Source organism: Oncorhynchus tshawytscha, linkage group LG10 (genome assembly GCF_018296145.1).
Source record: "Oncorhynchus tshawytscha isolate Ot180627B linkage group LG10, Otsh_v2.0, whole genome shotgun sequence".
In the NCBI taxonomy this organism is placed as follows: domain Eukaryota; kingdom Metazoa; phylum Chordata; class Actinopteri; order Salmoniformes; family Salmonidae; genus Oncorhynchus; species Oncorhynchus tshawytscha.
Window position 1 is genome coordinate 57,577,730 of NC_056438.1, and position 26,558 is coordinate 57,604,287.

General features: G+C 43.6%; 1 protein-coding gene across 4 annotated transcripts in view; it reads left to right on the forward strand.

The window, feature by feature from the left end:
- Positions 1–26,558, forward strand: part of LOC112260496 (disks large-associated protein 1) — a 112,596-nt gene that overhangs the window by 77,166 nt on the left and 8,872 nt on the right. For 3 of the 4 annotated variants that reach the window (XM_024435648.2, XM_024435649.2, XM_042328788.1), the window contains exons 5-6: positions 4,787–4,982; positions 6,300–6,540. In XM_024435648.2, coding sequence (XP_024291416.1) covers positions 4,787–4,982; positions 6,300–6,540 — 437 coding nt within the window. The remainder of the gene's footprint in view (positions 1–4,786; positions 4,983–6,299; positions 6,541–26,558) is intronic. The other variant, XM_024435650.2, reaches the window with a different exon arrangement.

Consider the following 26,558-nt stretch of genomic DNA (forward strand, 5'->3'; position numbering starts at 1 on the left):
CAGAAATCTCAGAGACCAATTGGTACACTCTGATTTACCACCCCAAGATATTCCTGAACAACGTCTATTTGCGCCCCTACTGGATGGAAATGACAAATGCAATGGCACTTATAAATGTAGATCCTTCAAACACTCACAAACAGGGAAATCGATCCCAATCAAAGGTGTAATTACGTGCTCCACTAAGGCAGTTATTTATCTTATAACTTGCCCTTGTGGTAAAAATTATGTGGGTAAAACAAAGCGAGAATTAAAAGTACGTATCTCAGAGCATCGTAGCACCATTAGGTGTAAAAACTTTACTTACCCAGTTGCGGCCCACTTCTTGGAGGCAGGCCACTCAATTTCGTCTCTTCGTCTCAATTTCGTCTCAATTTCGTCTCCCTCCCTAGGAGAGGGGGTGACCTTGATAATTTATTGTTAAAACGAGAGGCTGCCTGGATCTTTAACTTAATGACCCTTGCTCCCTTCGGTCTCAACGTAGACTTTGATCTGAAGCCATTCTTGTGATTATTGTGACTTTGCCATTGTAATTGTTTGTAAGCTTGTGTAGTCAAATGAATTTATGATCGTATGCTATCCATTTGTTATTTGTATGCTGTTCTTTGTATGCCATTTTAACATTTGATAATTAACCAATGATATTAGGCCACTCTTGGCCATGATTACAGACACCTGTGTCTTTTGACACTACATAAACGAGTCATCCCGCAGTGTTTGTGATTATACCCTGATGAAGACAGCTTGGCTGTCGAAAACGTTGGTAATTACATTTGTGCATCTGAGCTCCTAGAGTGTGCGGGTCTCTGTTATTTTCAAGGAAGCATTGGAGTCGACATGGGCCAGCATCCCTGTGGAATGCTTTTGACACCTTGTAGAGTCCAGGCCCCAACAAATTGAGGCAAAGGGGGGTGCAAATGAATAATAGAGAGGTGTTTCTAATGTTTTTTACACTCAGTGTATAATGAAGGAGCAGAGTGGACAAACATGGAGTCAATGAATTACGAGATCTTGTTGGACGTACCTTTATTTAACTAGGCAAGTCAGTTAAGAACAAATTCTTATTTTCAATGACTGCCTAGGAACAGTGGGTTAACTGCCTTGTTCAGGGGCAGAATGACAGATTTGTACCTTGTCAGCTCGGGGATTTGAAGTTGCAACCTTTCGGTTACTAGTCCAACGCTCTAACCACTGGCCTAACCTGCCGCCCAACTTACCATAGTCAGCATTAAGGAAATCTGATGTGAATGTGCACTGAGCATGTACATCTTGTTGTGATCTATTTTCATCTGGTTTGTTTGTTTTTTCCTCCCCAATTTCGATCTTGTTTCATCGCTGCAACTCCCCAAAGGGCTCGGGATGTGAAGGTCGAGTCATGCGTCCCCCAAAACGTGACCTGCCAAACAGCGCTTCTTACACTCGCCCACTTAACCCGGAAGCCAGCCACACCAATGTGTCGGAGGAAACACTGTTCAACTAACGACGAGGTCAGCCTGCAGGTCCCCAGCCCGCCACAAGGAGTCGCTAGAATGCGATAAGCCAAGTAAATCCCTAAGTAAAGCCCCCCCGAATCCAGGTCTGTAGTGACGCCTCTAGCACTGCAGTGCCTTAACCCGCTGCTCCACTCGGAAGGCCCTTGATTATGTTTTGACGGTGAAAATTAGACACAGCGTGTTATCGAACCAAAATAGACTATACCTCTCAATTGTGGTCTGAAAAAAGATTTGTATAATTGAATGTTCCAGTGTGATGATCCATGGAGCTATAATTGTGACTACTGTACAGCTTGGCAGTTCCCCAGGAACGTCTCTCTTGGATCTGTCCATCTGACGTCACTACAGCTAACAGTACCATACCTTTGACTGATGGTCAGAGTGAAGTGGACTACAACTCACATGCATCACTAGACGATGATGACATGCTTATTTGTCATAAGAGCCCATGACATCAGAGAGTAGCCTGATACCAGATCTCAGTACAAAATGGCGCCGACAGAGAGGGTCGCCTCGCTTCGAGTTCTTTGGAAGCTATGCAGTATTTTTTATTTTTATGTATTACTTCTTACATTGTTACCCAAGGAAATCTTAAGTCTTATTACACACAGCTGGGAAGAACTATTGGATATAAGACCAACGTCATCTTACCAACATTACAACCAGGAATATGACTTTCCCGAAGTGGATCCTCTGATCGGACCACCACCCAGGACAATGGATCTAATCCCAGTAGCCGATCCAAAACAACGGTGCCGCAGAAGGGGCAGAAGGGGCAGATGGAGCGGCCTCCTGGTCAGGCTCCGTAGACGTGCACATCGCTCACCACTCCCGAGTATACTACTCGCCAATGTCGAGTCTCTAGGCAACAAGGTAGATGAAATTCGAGCAAGGGTTGGCTTCCAGAGAGACATCAAAGATTGTAACATTCTCTGTTTCACAGAAACATGGCTCTCTCTGGATATGTTGTCAGAATCGGTTAAGCCACCGGGATTCTCCATGCATCGTGCCGACAGAGATAAACACCTCTCTGGGAAGAGGAAGGGCGGGGTGTATGCTTTATGATTAACGACTCATGGTGTAATCATAGCAACATACAGGAACTCAACTCCTTCTGCTCACCCGACCTAGAATTCCTTACAATCAAATGCCAACCATTTTACTTACCAAGAGAATTCTCGTCATTTATAGTCACAGCTGTGTACATTCCCCCTCAAGCGAACACCAAGACAGCCCTCAAGGAAATTCACTGGACTCTATGTAAACTGGAAAGTATATATCCAGAGGCTGCATTTATTGTAGCTGGGGATTTTAACAAAGCAAATTTGAGAACAGGGCTACCTAAATTCTATCAGCATATTGATTGCACGACACGCAGGGCTAATACTCTCGACCACTGCTACTCTAACTTCCGTGATGCATGCAAGGCCCACCCCCGCCCTCCCTTTGGCAAATCTGACCATGACGCAATCTTGCTCATTCCGTGTTATAGCCAGAAACTCAAACAGGATGTAACAGTGAGAAGAACCATTTAACACTGGTCTAACCAATCGGAAGCCACGCTTCAAGATTGTTTTGGTTACACAGACTGGAATATGTTCCGGTCAATCCCAGAGAACAACATCAACCTATACGCTGACTCGGTGAGTGTGTTTATAATGAAGTGCATTGGAGATGTTGTACCCACTGTGACTATTAAAACCTACCCTATCAGAAACCGTGGATGGATGGTGGGATTCGCGCAAAACTGAAAGCTCGATCCACTGCATTTAACCATGGAAAGATGACTGGAAATATGGCTGAATATAAGCAGTGTAGGTATTCCCTCCGCAAGGCAATCAAACAAGCAAAATGCCAGTACAGGGACAAGGTGGAGTCGCAATTCAACAGCTCAGACACGGTACGTATGTGGCAGGGTCTAGAGGAAATCACGGACTACAAAAACACAAACAGCCACGACACGAACACCGACGTCACGCTTCCAGTCAAACTAAACACCTTCTTAGCCCGCTTTGAGGATAATACAGTGCCACCGTCAACACCATTCCGTGCCACCATTCAACACCATCGTACCCTCCAAGCTCATCATCATGCTGGAGGCCCTGGGACTCAACCCCGCCTTGTGCAACTGGGTCCTGGACTTTCTGACTGGCCGCCCCCAGGTGGTGAATCTAGGAAACAACATCTCCACTTCGCTGACACTCAACACTGGGGCCCCACAAGGGTGTGTGCTCAGCCCTCTCCTGTACTCTCTGTTCACCCATGACTGCGTCTCCATGCACGCCTCCAACTCAATCATCAAGTTTGCAGACGACACAACAGGTAGTGGGCTTGATCATCAACAACGACGAGACAGCATACAGGGAGGAGGTGAGGGCACTCAGAGTGTGGTGTCAGGAAAATAACCTCTCACTCAACGTCAACAAAACAAGGGAGATGATCGTGGACTTCAGCAAACAGCAGAGGGAGCCCCCCCTATCCACATCGAAAGGACCGCAGTGGAGAAGGTGGATCACAGCCTTGTACAGCAACGGCACCACCCTCAACCGCAAGGCTCTCCAGAGGGTGGTGCGGTCTGCACAACTCATCACCGGGGGCAAAGTACCTGCCCTCCATGACACCTACAGCACCCGATGTCACAGGAAGGCCAAAAAGATCATCAAGGACAACAACCACCCGAGCCACTGCCTGTTCACACCGCTTCCATCCAGAAGGCGAGGTCAGTACAGGTGCGTCAAAGCTGGGACCGAGAGATTGAAAAACAGCTTCTATCTCAAGGCCATCAAACTGCTAAACTGCAATCACTAACTCAGAGAGGCTGCTGCCTACATTGAGACCCAATCGCAGGACACTTTAATAAATGGATCACTGGTCACTTTAAACAATGCCACTTTAAATAATGGAACTTTAATAATGTTTACATATTTTACATTACTCATATCACATGTATATACTGTATTTTATACCATCTATTGCATCTTGCCTATGCCGCCCGGCCATCGTTCATCCATATACTTATATGTGCATATTCTCATTCACCCCTTTGGATTTGTGCGTATTAGGTAGTTGTTGGGGAATTGTTCGATTACTTGTTAGATATTACTTGCCTGTCAGAACTAGAAGCACAAGCATTTCGCTACACTCGCATTAACATCTGCTAACCATGTGTATGTGACCAATAACATTTGATTTGACTTTGTGCTGTCTTGCCAACTCCTTGTCAATGAGTGATCATGCTAACGTTAGTAGGCATTATTATTAACACCTGTTTGTTGACTTGTCTTCATTGTCAGGATCTCCAACGAACACTCTCCGAAGCTGCAGATCAGGAGCCACAGCTACCTGCGGGCGGTGAGTGAAGTTTCCATCAATAGGAGCCTGGACACCCTGGACCCCAAAGGGCTCCTGGACCCCAAAGCGCTGCTCTCCTCACCCCAATACCGCTCGCGAAACGAGAGTTACATGAGGGCTATGAGCACCATCAGCCAGGTTGGTGCTCCCGGCATTACGTCACCTTCTCTGGTGCTACGTCTGTGCAAGGGAGGAAAGTCACATCAAGTCAAAGTCAAAGTCAAATCAGCCATGAAATCAGCCACAAATTCATCTCTCCAGCGATGAGATGAATTGTATTTCAAACCAGTTTCAATGTCAATGTTCAGCCCTCAACCATCAAGAGTCAACTTAAAGAGAAGTCAAATTAATCTACCATTCCATCTACCATATCTCCTCTCTAGAGTTTGGAAGAATACACAGCCTTTAAAGCCAGTTGTGCATTGTTTTATAGTATTTCAAAGATAGCATAACATAATAAATCATTATAAAAACCCAAAACCATTATCATATTACCTCCATACTGTATGTCATGCACATTACTTCATGTTACTCTTAGCTAAAGAAACATTTAAACATTGATTAAAATATAATAATCAAATTATTGTACAATAATCTATTCCAAGGACATTGTAGATACAAAAGTATTTTCAGAATAAACTAGTCACACAAAATATTTCTAATGAGTGACCTTTTGCTTTTCATGTCTGTAATGCAAATATAACTCACTGAACAATCATGTTTCAAATCTGTGAAATCTCCCAAACTAAAATGCGATAAAGATTTGGATTAAGGATCAGTATTCACCAACTGTTTCTTGTTTAATACCCACTCTCAGTTATCAGTGAAAATCAGATGGAATTACAAACATCTCAGCATTAGTCTTGCCAAAAGCCCCTCAAGCTCTTGTCTTTTGGAGCTTTAGACCATATCCAAAGCATCCTTATCCCACCCTAACCTACAGTATGTTATTAAACCATCTTAGATGCTCTGGTTCTTGTCTTACCTTTTCTCAATTTGTCTTTTCTCGAAGATCCAAGGTTACTTTTCTGTGTTTTGAAAAGGAGTCGAGGAGAGAGGATAACAGGAATAGAGGAAACACAAGTTGAGAAGGGAATGCCCAACTCCTTGCTTCAATAATGCAGAGCTCTGTCTTAGACCCGAAATTAAATATCCTCATCATCCCAAACAATCTCTTCATTGCACTTGCACGCTCCCATTCCCTCTGACTCTTCCTCCTGTTGCTACTGCTGCATTGTGGTTCCTCTTTTTCTTCTGTAGTTCTCTTCCTTACCTCTCCTAATGATTTCAGATGTGTTTACTCTGCCCCTCAGCATTGAATGTGCACGGCTATTAAACTCTAGGTAAGTGGCTCTTCTATGGTGCGTTCTCCAGGTTAGGGTACTGATATTTGGATGTCCGGTTGTGCTGCACCCCTCTCTCCCCCATCGTCCCCGACACCTCGCCCCCTTGCAGGTGAGTGAGGTGGAGGTGAACGGGCAGATAGAGCAGGTGTGTGAGCAGGTGTACAGTGAGATGGAGTCGCAGGCCATGGATGCGTTGGACCTGCCCATGCCGAGCTGCTTCCGCATGCGTAGAAACAGCTATGTGAGGGCCATGGACCAGGGCTGCTCAGAGGATGACGGGATGTCCCTGCTGCCCTCCTCACCCCCCAGGACCACCACCACCACCGTCAGGACCATCCAGAGCAGCACAGGTCAGTCAGTTTACCACTCTTCGAATACACACAGAGTAGTCACAGGCCAGTCTAGATCTGTTGCTCTGGCGAGTCAAAATATGCACTGCTCAACCATACCACTGTCCACGGTAGAAAATGTCAGTGTCTTCTCAATCACCCTTTAAATCACCTCCAGCAGGAGTAAATGTCTACTGGCTAGCAAAAACCAATGCTGCTGCACAGACCAATAAAGGTCAATGTCTCCACTGGATCACCATTAATACACACCACCATCACTATGGAAACCCTCAAGAGCACCACAGTTTGGAGTGTTTATCCCTTTCACAACACATATTGATCTACTGTACCAACACTGTCAGGGAACCACATACCAGCAAAGGTCAATGCCAAGAAAGACTCTCTCCACAGCAGCACAGTATGTTCACCGGACTCCCAAAGCATACACCACACAACACAATGTCATAGCAGCACTAAGCCTGAGGATCATTGCTGTGTTTGTAAGCAGGAGGATGAAGCAGGAGGATCTCTTTGATAGATGATTCTTTGAGTGCTATGGACAAAACACGGCTTCTTGCCTGGTCCAGTCCACATGAGCAACATAAGAGTCTCTCCCTGGTATTTTAAACCATTATTATTATATCCAGGACATTTCAAATCAGAGCCGGTGTGTGGAATAGGTTTGGAGAAATGTCGCAAATTTCTAAAATGTGGTTAATTAAGGGATCTGAAGAAATTCCCCTTTTATAATTAGTTTTAATTCTGGCATTGTGTACATGCTTACAAGGAGAAAAAAAGAAATGTTCTGTCATGAATAGCATGCTATCTGAGATACAGTATATATTTATATGATAAGGACTCTCTGAAGTTCACTGTTATCAAGTTATTTATAAAAAATGAAAGCATGTTTTTATAATTTCACTGAAATGCTTCAAGCGTCTTCATCAAACGTAGAGACTGCCCCGTCAGATGAGTCCCAGATGTCAGTGCTGATTTGAGTCGAACTTCCTGCTACTTAGTTTGACTGTTCCTCTGGGAATTCTTAGATTGTTATCCTAGTGGTAATCCACTGACAGCAAGGTTCAGTTTGACATCCCAGGATGAAACGTTAAGAGATGTCTCTGTAGTCCCAGAAAATTATCACCTGGACCCTTTACCATATTCTAAATGAAAACAAATGTATTTTGGCAATAATTGTTATATTTATAGATAACCATAAAAGGACAGATACCATGCAGAGGTGGAATGAAATAATAACAGAACTCTAAAGGACCGAACTCTCTAACTGATGCTGAGTTGTGTTGTCTTGTGAAAATAAAAGGAAGGTGGCGTTTGCTTATCTTCAGGTTTATCTCTTGAAACTGAGAAAGCTTGAGTACTGGAGCAACAAATACTTCAGATATGCATAGTTGATGAAAAATAAGCTAGGCACAATCTTCTGAAACAAATAAATAATAAAGGCAGTATTTGACTTCCCCTTCAACACTTTGCTGGTGCTGCATGTCTGAATGAAGATTGCCACTTTCCGTCCTGCTGCTCTCTGCGCCCGGGGCTAGTCAAGGCAGACATATGGGCTGGACCCACAGGAGAGCTGCTTGGGCAAGTGGAGAAAAGAGAGAAAAAGAAAACAAGGGACATGGGACATGGGATGAGAGAACGTGTGGAGGGAAGTTTCTGGACTAGTTAATCTTTCATGATGGCCGTTGGGTCTGAGTGAAAACATCAAGCTGGCATTTGCGTCCCGTCCCGACTCTGCCGTCAGCTCTCCACAATAAATCGAGATATTGAGCTGTGTGGGGGATCAGAGGCTGCTCTCATCAGTTGGATGCCCAGATCTAGTTTGCATGTTAGAGGAATGGGCCTAAGAGTGATACTGTTTTTCATTTTACTGCATTTGGGTACAGAAGCTGTATATGTTTTTGATATACTCTGTACAGTACAGGTATGTTATTGTTCATGCAACAAAACTTTTCATCTTTATTCCTCTTTAATCTGACCTATGATGTCCTTGTCCATATTAAATAAAAGCCGTCGAAGCAGATTTCTAATGAGGCAGCAGAGTAATTAGGCGTTAGGGGAGCATGGCCCTGAAAGAGGTCATCCCCAGTTAAGAGCCAGGCTAAGACATCTAAAGCCCATGCAAATCACTTCCCCTTTCTGGCCCATGCAAATCACTTCCCATTGCATCTCTGATATCTTATTTTCCCACCATTTATAATTTCCCCAACCATTTCAAAAGGCTCTAAACGCAGACAAGCCATTTTATTTTTAGATAAATCTGCCTAAGAGTACGTAATTCTATTGATATGAACATCCTTTGTTATCCTTGTGTGTGAATTGAAAACAGCAGCAACAACGTGATGAACTGTTTTGTAAGGAGTAGAGGCAGAATAGGGAGTCAGCCTCAGAGTACGGCCCTGACAAAACCTTGCGGTGTTGTGAGGAAAAGGGGTTTGGTCCACAAGGTTTTGAATCAGCCAACCTCATCAGAGTGAGGCCCTGACATTGACGTGATGCTTGGTGTGGAGTGGAGGGAGTGGTGTGGTGTGGACAGAGATGGGCAGTATTTCTGTTACATGTATTTGAAATAGTATTTTGTCATTTGTATTAGACTGGGCTGAACTACAATCCAATGTGTTTTGTAACAAGATAACTTTCAGCGCTGTAATTTGTATTTTCAAAATACAAAATACTTTTCTATACCATTTTTATATTGTGGTTCTCCATTTTGTGTCCCCCTTTCACCCTACGTTGGTACAAATGTACAATTGCAAAGCATGGTGATATTATTATCATGAGCTCCGCACTGAAACAAGGCCAATAATAATAGCTAGTGTGCTTTGCAGATCATTTTGGTATGTTAATTTTCATATACACTACCATTCAAAAGTTTGGGGTCACTTAGAAATGTCCTTGTTTTTGAAAGAAAAGCACATTTTTTGTCCATTAAAATAACATCAAATTCATCAGAAATACAGTGTAGACATTGTTATTGTTGTAAATTACTATTGTAGCTGGAAATGGCTGATTTCGAATGGAATATCTACATAGGTGTACAGAGGCCCATTATCAGCAACCATCACTCCTGTGTTCCTGTGTTAGTTAATCCAAGTTGATCATTTTAAAAAGGCTAATTGATCATTAGAAAACCCTTTTGCAATTATGTTAGCACAGCTGAAAACTGTTGTTCTGATTAAAGAAGCAATAAAATTGGCCTTCTTTAGGCTAGTTGAGTATATGGAGCATCAGCATTTGTGGGTTCGATTACAGACTCAAAATTACCAGAAACAAATAATTCTTCAAAAACTCATCAGTCTATTCTTGTTCTGAGAAATGAAGGCATTTCCATGCGAGAAATTGCCAAGAAACTGAAGATCTCGTACAACACTGTGTTAAGTACTCTGATGTACTTCACAGAACAGCGCAAACTGACTAACCAGACTAAGGAGAGGAGTGGGAGGCCCCGGTGCACAACTGAGCAAGAGGACAAGTACATTAGAGTGTCTAGTTTGAGAAACAGACGCCTCACATGTCCTCAACTGGCAGCCTCATTAAATGGTACCCGCAAAACACCAGTCTCAACATCAACAGTGAAGAAGCTGACAAGTCAGCAGGTCAAACTGATGTCATTTGGACATTTTCCACCAGGATGCTGGCCTTCTAGGCATTAAAGTTCTCTGTTCAGTGTCTGTTCAGTGTCTGTGTTCTTTTTGCCCATATGAATCTTTTATTTTTATTGGCCAGTCTGAGATATGTTATGATATGACTGTGATCTGTTGTTGTTTATCTAACTTAGTTAAATGCTATGAATGTGATATGTTGTTGTTTATCTAACTTAGTTAAATGCACTGACTGTGATATGTTGTTGTTTATCTAACTTAGTTAAATGCTATGACTGTGATATGTTGTTGTTTATCTAACTTAGTTAAATGCACTGACTGCGATATGTTGTTGTTTATCTAACTTAGTTAAATGCTATGACTGCAATATGTTGTTGTTTATCTAACTTAGTTAAATGCACTGACTGTAATATGTTGTTGTTTATCTAACTTAGTTAAATGCACTGACTGTAATATGTTGTTGTTTATCTAACTTAGTTAAATGCACTGACTGTAATATGTTGTTGTTTATCTAACTTAGTTAAATGCACTGACTGTAATATGTTGTTTATCTAACTTAGTTAAATGCTATGACTGTGATATGTTGTTGTTTATCTACCTTAGTTAAATGCACTGACTGTAATATGTTGTTGTTTATCTAACTTAGTTAAATGCTATGACTGTGATATGTTGTTGTTTATCTAACTTAGTTAAATGCTATGACTGTGATATGTTGTTGTTTATCTACCTTAGTTAAAAGGACTGACTGTAATATGTTGTTGTTTATCTAACTTAGTTATATGCTATGAATGTGATCTGTTGTTGTTTATCTAACTTAGTTAAATGCTATGACTGTGATATGTTGTTGTTTATCTAACTTAGTTAAATGCACTGACTGTGATATGTTGTTGTTTATCTAACTTATCTACTTAGTTAAATGCACTGACTGTGATATGTTGTTGTTTATCTAACTTAGTTAAATGCACTGACTGTGATATGTTGTTGTTTATCTACCTTAGTTAAATGCTATGACTGTGATATGTTGTTGTTTATCTAACTTAGTTAAATGCTATGACTGTGATATGTTGTTGTTTATCTAACTTAGTTAAATGCACTGACTGTGATATGTTGTTGTTTATCTAACTTAGTTAAATGCACTGACTGTGATATGTTGTTGTTTAGTTAGTTAAATGCACTGACTGTGATATGTTGTTGTTTATCTACCTTAGTTAAATGCTATGACTGTGATATGTTGTTGTTTAACTAACTTAGTTAAATGCACTGACTGCGATATGTTGTTGTTTATCTAACTTAGTTAAATGCTATGACTGTGATATGTTGTTGTTTATCTAACTTAGTTAAATAGTTAAATGCACTGACTGACTGATATGTTGTTGTTTATCTAACTTAGTTAAATGCTATGACTGCAATATGTTGTTGTTTATCTAACTTAGTTAAATGCACTGACTGTAATATGTTGTTGTTTATCTAACTTAGTTAAATGCACTGACTGTAATATGTTGTTGTTTATCTAACTTAGTTAAATGCTATGACTGTGATATGTTGTTGTTTATCTACCTTAGTTGAATGCACTGTCACTCTGGATAAGAGTGTCTGCTAAATGACCAACATGTAAATGTATATTTTAAAATGAACAGCTGCAAAGCACACTGGGTATTGTCATTGGCCTTGTTTCAGGGCAGAGCTCGTAAGAGTAATACTCAGCATGCTTTGCAATTGTTACATTTTACATATACATCCATGGTGGTCAGTGTCGTTTAAGATTAGGGAGGATGATTTAATTTTTTAATAATCATGGCCTTATTTCTATTACAGCATATTGAATGACTGTCTGTCCGTCTTCCAGCTCAATGTAACACTGATAGGTTTAGGCTACTACATAATACTCGAATACTCGACAACCAAGCCTACAAATGAATGTTTGTAACATAGGTGCACAGGTCGAGACAAAAAGGAGTAATGAGGCGGACGAACAGTGACACATTCAATACCACCTTGCACAATCTTACCTGCATCTAGCAAATCTTGGATGTAATCATTAGTCTAAACAGTTGCAAAATGTTAAGTTTTGCAACTAAAACAAGAGTTTCTATTGAACAAATTCAGGTAGGACCATCCCCGTTTCATTCCAAATCATCAAATCAAATCAAATTTTATTTGTCACATACACATGGTTAGCAGATGTTAATGCGAGTGTAGCGAAATGCTTGTGCTTCTAGTTCCAACAATGCAGTAATAACGAACAAGTAATCTAACTAACAATTCCAAAAAACTACTGTCTTATACACAGTGTAAGGGGATAAAGAATATGTACATAAGGATATATGAATGAGTGATGGTACAGAGCAGCATAGGCAAGATACAGTAGATGATATCGAGTACAGTATATACATATGAGATGAGTATGTAAACCAAGTGGCATAGTTAAAGTGGCTAGTGATACATGTATTACATAAGGATGCAGTCGATGATATAGAGTACAGTATATACGTATGCATATGAGATGAATAATGTAGGGTAAGTAACATTATATAAGGTAGCATTGTTTAAAGTGGCTAGTGATATATTTACATCATTTCCCATCAATTCCCATTATTAAAGTGGCTGGAGTTGAGTCAGTGTCATTGACAGTGTGTTGGCAGCAGCCACTCAATGTTAGTGGTGGCTGTTTAACAGTCTGATGGCCTTGAGATAGAAGCTGTTTTTCAGTCTCTCGGTCCCAGCTTTGATGCACCTGTACTGACCTCGCCTTCTGGATGACAGCGGGGTGAACAGGCAGTGGCTCGGGTGGTTGATGTCCTTGATGATCTTTATGGCCTTCCTGTAGCATCGGGTGGTGTAGGTGTCCTGGAGGGCAGGTAGTTTGCCCCCGGTGATGCGTTGTGCAGACCTCACTACCCTCTGGAGAGCCTTACGGTTGAGGGCGGTGCAGTTGCCATACCAGGCGGTGATACAGCCCGCCAGGATGCTCTCGATTGTGCATCTGTAGAAGTTTGTGAGTGCTTTTGGTGACAAGCCGAATTTCTTCAGCCTCCTGAGGTTGAAGAGGCGCTGCTGCGCCTTCTTCACGATGCTGTCTGTGTGAGTGGACCAATTCAGTTTGTCTGTGATGTGTATGCCGAGGAACTTAAAACTTGCTACCCTCTCCACTACTGTTCCATCGATGTGGATGGGGGTGTTCCCTCTGCTGTTTCCTGAAGTCCACAATCATCTCCTTAGTTTTGTTGACGTTGAGTGTGAGGTTATTTTCCTGACACCACACTCCGAGGGCCCTCACCTCCTCCCTGTAGGCCGTCTCGTCGTTGTTGGTAATCAAGCCTACCACTGTTGTGTCGTCCGCAAACTTGATGATTGAGTTGGAGGCGTGCGTGGCCACGCAGTCGTGGGTGAACAGGGAGTACAGGAGAGGGCTCAGAACGCACCCTTGTGGGGCCCCAGTGTTGAGGATCAGCGGGGAGGAGATGTTGTTGCCTACCCTCACCACCTGGGGCGGCCCGTCAGGAAGTCCAGTACCCAGTTGCACAGGGCGGGGTCGAGACCCAGGGTCTCGAGCTTGATGACGAGCTTGGAGGGTACTATGGTGTTGAATGCCGAGCTGTAGTCGATGAACAGCATTCTCACATAGGTATTCCTCTTGTCCAGATGGGTTAGGGCAGTGTGCAGTGTGGTTGAGATTGCATCGTCTGTGGACCTATTTGGGCGGTAAGCAAATTGGAGTGGGTCTAGGGTGTCAGGTAGGGTGGAGGTGATATGGTCCTTGACTAGTCTCTCAAAGCACTTCATGATGACGGATGTGAGTGCTACGGGGCGGTAGTCGTTTAGCTCAGTTACCTTAGCTTTCTTGGGAACGGGAACAATGGTGGCCCTCTTGAAGCATGTGGGAACAGCAGACTGGTATAGGGATTGATTGAATATGTCCGTAAACACACCGGCCACTCCGTTTGTTTCTGTTTAAGAAATGTTTTGCAGCAGTTTTGGCAGAATAAATACACCCATGATCCCCCGTACACACAGTTCACTTTTATAGCAGCCATACAAACAGTATCATCACATCTGCACGCTCTCCTCCTCTCTTATTTTCCCTTCTCTTGTGGACAACAGCTGTCTGTTACCAGGCAAAATAAACTCTCCAAGCCAAACCTTCATACCATAACCACTACACACAGCCTACATCATTGTCACCATATTAGCTAACGTCATAGTCAATATACAGTAGCTACTAGAACTAACACATTAGTAAGCCCACAATCCAATCCATGTGTACAATCACTCAGTACCATATAGCAAGCAGTTTAGCAGTTACACCGCCAGGCCCCGGTGGTAATAAATTATTAAAACCGAAAGCTTACCTTGATTTGGAAGTGTTGGTTAGCCTTAGCACCTAGCTAACATGAATATCATTCCTCTCTGTTTGAGTCAGGTTGTCGAGTAGGCTAAATTAGCTGCAATAGCTAGCATAAGTGAAACTGAAGAAAACAAAATCCAACCAAATATCTCTCTCTCTTTGCTGTTTCTCCTTAATTGTTTAAGAAATGTATTGAAAACTATTGTCTTTGTTTTTGAGTCAACTACTCACCACATTTTATGCACTGCAGTGCTAGCTAGATGTATCTTATGCTTTCAGTAGATTCATTCTCTGACCCTTTGATTTGGTGAACAACATGTCAGTTCATGCTGCAAGCGCTCTGATAGGTTGGAGGATGTCATCTGGAAGTCATCAAAATTACTGTGTAAATCTATGGAAGAGGGTGAGAAAATACAAATGACAGCTTTCGAAAGTATCTTGTTACAAAATAAATTGGAGTGTAGTTCAGCCCAGTGCAATACAACATACAAAATACTCAGAAGTAATTCAAATAAGTACTGTATTTCAAATGCATGTAACAGAAATACTGCTCTCTTAACTATGGTAGATAAAGAACAACATATTACAGTCATAGCAAGTAAAACGTGTCTGTAACTGTTACTGTGATTTTTGTTGCTGTTCCGGCCGGCTATTTTCAAATGTAATTTCTGTATTTTAAAATACAAAATACATGTATTTTATTAAATACATTTCAAAATACAAGTGTGTTGTATTTCATTTTTTGTAATTGTATTTTGTCATTTTTGTCTGTCCCTGGGTCTGGAGTGGAGGGAGTGGGCAATCCCAATGATGGCTAATCGCCATGGTGCTGTGAGGGAGATTTATGCATGGCTGAACTGGAGAGAGAGAGAGAGAGTCTGGCTTGCCAATCGGAATGAGAAATGGAGAGGAGGGACCAATCACTTATGGGAGAGTTAATGGGGAGGAATGTTGGGGCTGACATTCAGAGGGCACCTCTGTCCCTCGTACACGGGTCTGGCTCCCTGAGACATACCATCTGCCTCTTGGTATGGAAAGCAGGAGCAAAGTTGTAACTCAGGTCTCTAGGTTAGTTTAGGTGAATGCACTTTACAAGGAAGCCTTGTTGAAGTCAGATAAATTTGGTTCTCTTTATCTGACTAAGTAAAAAATAAGCAGAGGGGTGACTGAGGTAAGTTGAGACATTTTTTACATTCAGCATCATTCCGTCAAGGGAAATATAGTATACCTATTAACAAAGGTACCTACATATATTTCAGGATGTTGTGTATTCCTGGAAATAATCAGAATTCATGTGAACATTACAGTTTTGAAAACATAGCTTGTCCAAAAAAAGTGGTCTCTTGGGGAAAGTTGAACAGCAGAACAGGGTAATTTAAGCCGCCTACACATTTCTGTACTGAATGAAATATAACCACTACTTTTTAAAACCAAGTCTATCTTTATTTCCCAAACACAATTCAACACAATCACAATCATTTTTTTGTATTTTAATAATTTTAAGCATATTTTAACACAGGCTTAAGACCTAACAAACACTTTTTTTAAACACATTTAAAATAGGCCAGGCCCTGTTGTTACCTCATATCCCAGCGATAATGCCTTGCATTATGCCTGTGAAGTAAACACTTCAATATGCTCAGCTTGCCATTTGCTCAAACATTGGCTCAACTTACCCCAAGGCAAACATTTTGACTGTATTAGCCCACACAGTTACAAGGATGGACTTAAATGATCTACTTCAGTTGAGGGACAAGCATCATGAAATTAATTTGACTTAGTGAAAATCCGTTTTTTTTTTTTACCTAACTTGCATATGACTTTTTCTATGTGGTTTCTTCCTTCACAGACTCACAGACTTCCTTCACAGACTCCATGAAATGATGATCCCTTCCTAAATATTTGGTCAAATGATACATTTTGTGTATGGTTTCCTAGAAACAAGGGTGGCTCAACTTAACACTTTGGCTGAACTTACCCCACTCTTTCCTAACCATTTCCATGTAATTCTTGATTATTTTTTATGTCCTATTTTACTAGACTCGCTATGCCATCCTTCCAAGTCTTGTTAGTCATGTGAGGATGCTTTATATTTTTATACGCTGATTCGGTGTGCGAGTTCATTAGAACGTGCGTTGAAGATGTCGTTCCCATAGCAACGATTAAAACATTCCCAAACCAGAAACCATGGATTGATGGCAGCATTTGCGTGAAAATGAAAGCGCGAACCACTGCTTTTAATCAGGGCAAGGTGACTGGAAACATGACCGAATACAAACAGTGTAACTATTCCCTCCGCAAGGCAATCAAACAAGCTAAGCGTCAGTATAGAGACAAAGTAGAATCTCAATTCAACGGCTCAGACACAAGAGGTATGTGGCAGGGTCTACAGTCAATCACGGATTACAAAAAGAAAACCAGCACTGTCACGGACCAGGATGCCTTGCTCCCAGGCAGACTAAAATAACTTTTTTGCCCGCTTTGAGGACAATACAGTGCCACTGACACAGCCCGCAACTAAAAAATGCGGACTCTACTTCACTGCAGCCGATGTGAGGAAAACATTTAAACGTGTCAACCCTCGCAAGGCTGCAGACCCAGATGGCATCCCCAGCCGCGCCCTCAGAGCATGCGCAGACCAGCTGGCTGGTGTGTTTACGGACATATTCAATCAATCCCTATACCAGTCTGTTGTTCCCACATGCTTCAAGAGGGCCACCATTGTTCCCGTTCCCAAGAAAGCTAAGGTAACTGAGCTAAACGACTACCGCCCCATAGCACTCACTTCCGTCATCATGAAGTGCTTTGAGAGACTAGTCAAGGACCATATCACCTCCACCCTACCTGACACCCTAGACCCACTCCAATTTGCTTACCGCCCAAATAGGTCCACAGACGATGCAATCTCAACCACACTGCACACTGCCCTAACCCATCTGGACAAGAGGAATACCTATGTGAGAATGCTGTTCATCGACTACAGCTTGGCATTTAACACCATAGTGCCCTCCAAGCTCATCATCAAGCTCGAGACCCTGGGTCTCGACCCCGCCCTGTGCAACTGGGTACTGGACTTCCTGACGGGCTGCCCCCAGGTGGTGAGGGTAGGCAACAACATCTCCACCCCGCTGATCCTCAACACTGGGGCCCCACAAGGGTGCGTTCTGAGCCCTCTCCTGTACTCCCTGTTCACTCACGACTGCGTGGCCACGCACGCCTCCAACTCAATCATCAAGTTTGCGGACGACACAACAGTGGTAGGCTTGATTACCAACAACGAAGAGACGGCCTACAGGGAGGAGGTGAGGACCCTCGGAGTGTGGTGTCAGGAAAATAACCTCACACTCAACGTCAACAAAACTAAGGAGATGATTGTGGACTTCAGGAAACAGCAGAGGGAACACCCCCCTATCCACATCGATGGAACAGTAGTGGAGAGGGTAGTAAGTTTTAAGTTCCTCGGCGTACACATCACAGACAAACTGAATTGGTCCACCCACACAGACAGCATCGTGAAGAAGGCGCAGCAGCGCCTCTTCAACCTCAGGAGGCTGAAGAAATTCAGCTTGTCACCAAAAGCACTCACAAACTTCTACAGATGCACAATCGAGAGCATCCTGTCGGGCTGTATCACCGCCTGGTACGGCAACTGCTCCGCCCACAACCGTAAGGCTCTCCAGAGGGTAGTGAGGTCTGCACAATGCATCACCGGGGCAAACTACCTGCCCTCCAGGACACCTACACCACCCGATGTCACAGGAAGGCCATAAAGATCATCAAGGACAGCAACCACCCGAGCCACTGCCTGTTCACCCCGCTATCATCCAGAAGGCGAGGTCAGTACAGGTGCATCAAAGCTGGGACCGAGAGACTGAAAAACAGCTTCTATCTCAAGGCCATCAGACTGTTAAACAGCCACCACTAACATTGAGTGGCTGCTGCCAACACACTGACTCAACTCCAGCCACTTTAATAATGGGAATTGATGTCAAATATATCATTAGCCACTTTAAACAATGCTACCTAATATAATGTTTACATACCCTACATTATTCATCTCATATGTATACGTATATACTGTACTCTATATCATCTACTGTATCCTTATGTAATACATATATCACTAGCCACTTTAACTATGCCACTTTGTTTACATACTCATCTCATGTGTATATACTGCACTCAATACCATCTACTGTATCTTGCCTATGCCGCTCTGCACCATCACTCATTCATATATCTTTATGTACATATTCTTTATCCCCTTACACTTGTGTCTATAAGGTAGTAGTTTTGGAATTGTAGTAGTTTTGGAATTGTTAGCTAGATTATTTGTTGGTTATTACTGCATTGTCGGAACTAGAAGCACAAGCATTTCGCTACACTCGCACTAACATCTGCTAACCATGTGTATGTGACAAATAAAACTTGATTTGATTTGAATGTATGCGGCAGACACGATTTAGAGCTTCAGAATCCCATGACACTTTTGAAAGTGTTTTCCATCCATCGTTCCATCGTTAGTAATCTGTGACGGTTGATGTGTGTGAGTGACGTGTTTCCCTAAACAGCTGCGATGATGGGATCCCAAGAGGCCCTTGATGTGTAGCTGTGAGTGGGTGTGGGTGCTGCTGCTGAAAGTAGATGTGTGATTGTACATGACATCCGTGTAATACTGGTGCAAGCTGAGCCCTAGGGCTCTGGCTGGCTCATACATACAGCAGAGGAGAGAGGGAGGAGGAGAGGAGAGGAGAGGAGAGGGAGGAGGAGAGGAGAGAGAGATGAGGAGAGGAGAGAGAGATGAGGAGAGGAGAGAGGGATGAGGAGAGGATAGGGAGGAGGAGAGAGAGATGAGGAGAGGAGAGGGAGGAGGAGAAGAGGATAGGAGAGAGAGAGGGATGAGGAAAGGAAAGGGAGGAGGAGAGGAGAGGAGAGGGAGGAGGAGAGGAGAGAGAGATGAGGAGAGGAGGGGATAATATTACAGCTCAGGAGTTGTGCAATCAGAACTGTTACGAATGGATGTCTCCTGGAGTAGGACAAGAATAGTGTATGTACTGAGTGTACTCAGTGTAGGGATCAGTATTTGGGAAAAGAGAGCACTCTTAACACACTAGATGTTATTGTATTGTGTTTCAGTGACATTTACAGTGTTTCTAGGTGTTTTCTTCAAGAGGCAATGCATTTACGCTGACAAACTACAGTATCTTAAAAATAGTGACCTTCGTCTCCACCAAGACAAGCAAGGCGCTAGAATACAAGTAGCTGCCATCTTACTCTAGACTATTGTTTCCTCAGACACTGTTATACAGTGCAAACAACACTAGCTACAGCTGGAGATGCACTACATGTCCAAAAGTATGTGGACACCTGCTTGTTGAACGTCTCATTCCAAAATCATGGACATTAATATGGAGTTGGTACCCCCTTTGCTGCTATAACAGCCTACACTCTGCTGGGAAGGCTTTCCACTAGATGTTGGAACATTGCTGCGGGGACCTGCTTCCATTCAGCCACAAGAGCAATAGTGAGGTCGGGAACTGATGTTGGACGATTAGGCCTGGCTTGCAGTTGGCATTCCAATTCATCCCAAAGGTATTTGATGGAGTTGAGGTCAGGGCTCTGTGCAGACCAGTCAAGGCCTAGCCCGAACCATGAAAAAAAGCCCTAGACCATTATTCCTCTTCCACCAAACTTTACAGTTGGCACTATGCATTCGGGCTGGGGTTTTTTTTCTGCCAACCCCAGATTCATCCTCGAACTGCCAAATGGTGAAGCGTGATTCCTCACTCCAGAGAATGCATTTCTACTGCTCCAATGGTGGCGAGCTTTACACCACTTCACCCAACGCTTGGCATTGCATATGGTGGTCTTCGGCTTGTGTGCTGCTGCTCGGCCATGGAAACCTATTTCATGAAGCGCCAGACGAATAGTTATTGTGCTGACGTTGCTTCCAGTGGCAGTTTGGAACTCGGTAGTGAGTGTTGCAACTGAGGGCAGACAATTTTTACACACAATTTTTCTGTGTGCTTGTGTGGCCTACCACTTCGCAGCTGAGCCAATGTTGCTTCTCAACGTTTCCACTTCACAATAACAGCACTTACAGTTGACCGGGGCAGCTCTAGCAGGGCAGAAATCTGACGAACTGACTTGTTGGAAAGGTGTCATCCTATGACGGTGCCACATAGAAAGTCACTAAGCTCTTCAGTAAGGCCAATCTACTGGCAATCTTTGTCTTATGGAGATTGCATGGCTGTGTGCTCAACTTTATACACTTGTCAGCAACGGGTGTGGCTGAAATAGCCGAATCCACTAATTTGAAGGGGTGTCCACATACTTTTGTATATATAGTGTGTTAGTCATGTGGGTCCTGTCTCTGTGCCTCATTCCCAGAAAGAAGACCACAATGGACTGAGGTCATTCCCAAGGCAGTCTGAGTAGCACTGCTGGTGGACGATCCAGCTGTGTGTTCCAGCTAGGAGGCCTGCTTCACTCAGCGTCCGACCCTGCCCTGGCTCCTGCCTGTCTGTCAACCACTGTTAACCTCCAGCCTAGCAGAGCATGAATGAGGAATCAGTCCACTGGCTACTAACTCTGAGTCTGATAAGCCTGTCCTTCCTTCCGCTGACGCTGCATGTGCCAAATCACACAAGAGGGGCTGTACTTACACTCTGACCCTGTCGAGGAATACTTAAATACTTGGCTGAAACTGTGAATCAGTTGACAGATACTTCCTACTGCGTACTGGAGCAGAGGAGATGCATATGGGAAGAACTGTGATATACACAGTATCATTTTTTATGAGAAAATTATACATTGTAAGATGGAATGGCATTAGATTCCTGAATTACATGTAACACGGGATCATTTCTACTATGCTTGTTTATTAAAGTGGCTTTATGATGCCAAAGCTGATTATTTTGATAGCAGTGGAGATGGGGGCGTGGCAGTGGAGATGGGGGCGTGTTAAATGTCCTTTAGCAGTTTGGAGGTCTTTTAACACTTTGCTCCATGTTTCACATCTCTCCTTTCACAAGGGCTCACACAGACAAGAACGAGCTGACATTGTGGGCAATTAAAAGGAAATGGTTGTCATGGCACTTCTTGTTACAATGGATTTACCTGTCCGCAGGGACCTTCAGCGTGGTTTATACCGTACTTCACCAACTTCATATTTAGCTTTTACTATGATTATAATTACCTCTCTTGAAGTAAGAAAGCGCTGTGTCATACTCACTCAAGGTCTCAATCTGTTCTCTTGGCTCCTTACTCATAGTCTTAATTCTGTACATTCCCACATAGTGCTGGTGACAGAGAATAGCAAAGGTAGAGATTAGTCTAAATAACTCAAGCAACAGTGTTTTGTAAGCCGCCATGTTTGTTGTTGTTTTCTATGTAGGACGGTCCTAATTAGAAGACGACTTGGCTAATGAGCTTTCTCTCCCCTGCAACGTATAAACATACAGTACGACACATTTCACATGAGTACATACTTCCACCTACACTGCCTGCTGAGTGATCATGCACGGCTGAATGCAAGAAATGAAGAATTCAACATGGCTGAATGCAAGAAATGAAGAATTCAACATGGCTGAATGCAAGAAATGAAGAATTCAACATGGCTGAATGCAAGAAATGAAGAATTCAACATGGCTGAATGCAAGAAATGAAGAATTCAACATGGCTGAATGCAAGAAATGAAGAATTCAACATGGCTCTCAAGTGTTATACATCATCCATCTCTGTTCTTCTGTAGCAGAGAGGGAGGGAACACACAGCCACTTACTGTAGGGAGGGAACACAGCCACTTACTGTAGGGAGGGAACACACAGCCACTTACTGTAGGGAGGGAACACAGCCACTTACTGTAGGGAGGGAACACACAGCCACTTACTGTAGGGAGGGAACACAGCCACTTACTGTAGGGAGGGAACACACAGCCACTTACTGTAGGGAGGGAACACACAGCCACATACTGTAGGGAGGGAACACACAGCCACTTACTGTAGGGGGGGAACACACAGCCACTTACTGTAGGGAGGGAACACACAGCACATACTGTAGGGAGGGAACACACAGCCACTTACTGTAGGGAGGGAACACACAGCCACATACTGTAGGGAGGGAACACACAGCCACTTACTGTAGGAAGGGAACACACAGCCACTTACTGTAGGGAGGGAACACACAGCTACTTACTGTAGGGAGGGAACACACACCACTTACTGTAGGGAGGGAACACACAGCCACTTACTGTAGGGAGGGAACACACAGCCACTTACTGTAGGGAGGGAACACACAGCCACTTACTGTAGGGAGGGAACACACAGCCACTTACTGTAGGGAGGGAACACACAGCCACTTACTGTAGGGAGGGAAAACACAGCCACTTACTGTAGGGAGGGAACACACAGCCACTTACTGTAGGGAGGGAACACACAGCCACTTACTGTTGGGAGGGAACACACAGCCACTTACTGTAGGGGAGGGAACACACAGCCACTTACTGTAGGGGGAGAGAACACACAGCCACTTACTGTAGGGAGAGAACACTGTAGGGAGGGAACACACAGCCACTTACTGTAGGGAGAGAACGCACACAAAACCACTTACTGTAGGGAGGGAACACACAGCCACTTACTGTAGGGAGAGAATGCACACACAACCACTTACTGTAGGGAGGGAACACACAGCCACTTTTTTAAATCATTATTATATTATTTTTTTTAACTGTCTTGTTCAGGGGCAGAATGACATTTTTTTTTGCCTTGTCAGCTCGGGATTCGATCTTGCAACCTTTCATTTACCAGTCCAACGCTCTAACCACTAGTTTACCTGCCGCCCCTTACTTACTGTAGGGAGGAAACACACATATCTGTGCTGCCTGTCCGTGAAATGGAGACTGATTGTGTGGCTGAGATTGATTATCTTCTGGCAGTGTCGATGTCATTCACCCTGTCCTCTAAGAAAGACCTGGGTTAGTTGGCTCTGTTGGGGACCTGTCCTCTAAGAAAGACCAGGGTTAGTTGGCTCTGTTGGGGACCTGTCTTCTAAGAAAGACCAGGGTTAGTTGGATCTGTTGGGGACCTGTCCTCTAAGAAAGACCAGGGTTAGTTGGCTCTGTTGGGGACCTGTCCTCTAAGAAAGACCAGGGTTAGTTGGATCTGTTGGGGACCTGTCCTCTAAGAAAGACCAGGGTTAGTTGGCTCTGTTGGGGACCTGTCCTCTAAGAAAGACCAGGGTTAGTTGGCTCTGTTGGGGACCTGTCCTCTAAGAAAGACCAGGGTTAGTTGGCTCTGTTGGGGACCTGTCCTCTAAGAAAGACCAGGGTTAGTTGGATCTGTTGGGGACCTGTCCTCTAAGAAAGACCAGGGTTAGTTGGATCTGTTGGGGACCTGTCCTCTAAGAAAGACCAGGGTTAGTTGGATCTGTTGGGGACCTGTCCTCTAAGAAAGACCAGGGTTAGTTGGATCTGTTGGGGACCTGTCCTCTAAGAAAGACCAGGGTTAGTTGGCTCTGTTGGGGACCTGTCCTCTAAGAAAGACCAGGGTTAGTTGGCTCTGTTGGGGACCTGTCCTCTAAGAAAGACCAGGGTTAGTTGGCTCTGTTGGGGACCTGTCCTCTAAGAAAGACCAGGGTTAGTTGGATCTGTTGGGGACCTGTCCTCTAAGAAAGACCAGGGTTAGTTGGCTCTGTTGGGGACCTGTCCTCTAAGAAAGACCAGGGTTAGTTGGATCTGTTGGGGACCTGTCCTCTAAGAAAGACCAGGGTTAGTTGGATCTGTTGGGGACCTGTCCTCTAAGAAAGACTAGGGTTAGTTGGCTCTGTTGGGGACCTGTCCTCTAAGAAAGACCAGGGTTAGTTGGATCTGTTGGGGACCTGTCCTCTAAGAAAGACCAGGGTTAGTTGGCTCTGTTGGGGACCTGTCCTCTAAGAAAGACCAGGGTTAGTTGGCTCTGTTGGGGACCTGTCCTCTAAGAAAGACCAGGGTTAGTTGGCTCTGTTGGGGACCTGTCCTCTAAGAAAGACCAGGGTTAGTTGGATCTGTTGGGGACCTGTCCTCTAAGAAAGACCAGGGTTAGTTGGATCTGTTGGGGACCTGTCCTCTAAGAAAGACTAGGGTTAGTTGGCTCTGTTGGGGAACTGTCCTCTAAGAAAGACCAGGGTTAGTTGGCTCTGCTGAGGAGGCTGCTCTCTAAGAAAGACCAGACTTAGTTGGCTCTGCTGAGGAGGCTGCTCTCTAAGAAAGACCAGACTTAGTTGGCTCTGCTGAGGAGGCTGCTCTCCCTCTCCTGGCAACAACAACACAAGGCTACACATCTCATCATACTGATACCCTTTCACACTGCTGAGCTAACCTGAGCTGAGCCAAACTGAGCTGTACTGTCCTGGGCTGGTCTGCTCATGCATCCACCGTAGTTGCTAAAACCAAACTCTGTAAAAAATGTAAATGTATAATTGTAAGGCAGCCAGCTGCAAAAGGATCGTGAGATTGCTCAGCAAAAATGTTGTTGCGCAAACTCAGAACAAAAAGTTTGTGTGTGAACATTTTCTTGAGGAAACTCAATCCTATTGCAACTGGTTGCCTTACAATTGTACATTGAATCATTTTTTACAGTGTACTGAAAAGGAAAATGTGATAAGAAAATATTGAAGCCACTATCTCCTCCACTGTCAAAGGCCATACACAACCCTGGAGGAACCTTCTACTATTATTAAATATATGTTTTATGTGTGTGGAATATACAGGGAATTGTCATCTTATGGTCGTCAATGTTTACACACATGCACGTACACCCCACACACACACACACACACACACACACACACACACACACACACACACACACACACACACAGACAGTCAAGTTGTTGCAGTAATATCTTCAGCCTACCAACTAGAGAAAGTGCCTCTGTGCTTCTCTACCCATCACATTAAATTCCCATAAACTGACTGTAGACCTCCAATCATTCTTTACATTTTCAGATGATAACAGGAAAATCACTCAGGACTGTGAGACAGTGTTAGTTCCCATTCCAGGCATAGAAACAAGCTGTAGGGCCAGGGGCGTCCCGGGGCCAGAGGGGATCACACTGCGCACACTAATGAGCTCCACAGTCTCAGTCAGAGCAGAGCTGGTGTGTGTCTGTGTGCTCCCTGCCAGACATCACTTATCAAAAACATCTACAGGAGAACACGCATGGAAAATACAGTAGCTGGCTACCACAGAATCTTTTGCCTCTACTTATAATTATTTCAGATGAGGTTCTTTTGTCTGTCTAATTTAAGAATTTAAGATATGGCATAAAACTGCAGCCGTTGAGATACAGGATGTAGATTTGAAATTAGTTTTATTGTCGTATTTGAAAGAGGAAATGGGATAGATGGAAGACAGTGTTTTGAAAGGAAATTACTGAGTATATTAACATTTTGCATAGTTTCAGAACAATCTTGATTTTTTATTTTCCTTGTCAAGGCTAAAGATGAGGCCTACTCTTTTTCACACCATGTTTTAAAATGAAATCCCCAAAATGAGCCAGATTTCTATCATAAAAGTGTGTTCGCTTCAGATGTGGCAATATCAAATGAGTGCGTGTGTCTGTGTATAAGAAGGAAGGAGAGAGAAAACAACGGGCAGAGGCCACGATACTACTTATTCAGTCCTGTCAGAGTGTCCGTTTTGAAGTACTTGTCAAAGCAGACAGAACCTGGGGCCAAGACAGAGCAAGAGCTCTTGCTATCGAGGTAACATAAATATCCTGCCACCCTTCATGGATCATTCCTCCACAGACACCTCACTTTCCCAAACCAGAAACCGTGGATTGATGGCAGCATTCGCATGAAACTGAAAGTGCGAACCACTGATTTTAACCAGGGCAAGGTGACCGGAAACATGACCGAATACAAACAGTGTAGCTATTCCCTCCGCAAGGCAATCAAACAAGCTAAGTGTCAGTATAGAGACATAGTAGAGTCGCAATTCAACGGCTCAGACACAAGAGGTATGTGGCAGGGTCTACAGTCAATCACGGATTACAAAAAGAAAACCAGTCCCGTCGCGGACCAGGATGTCTTG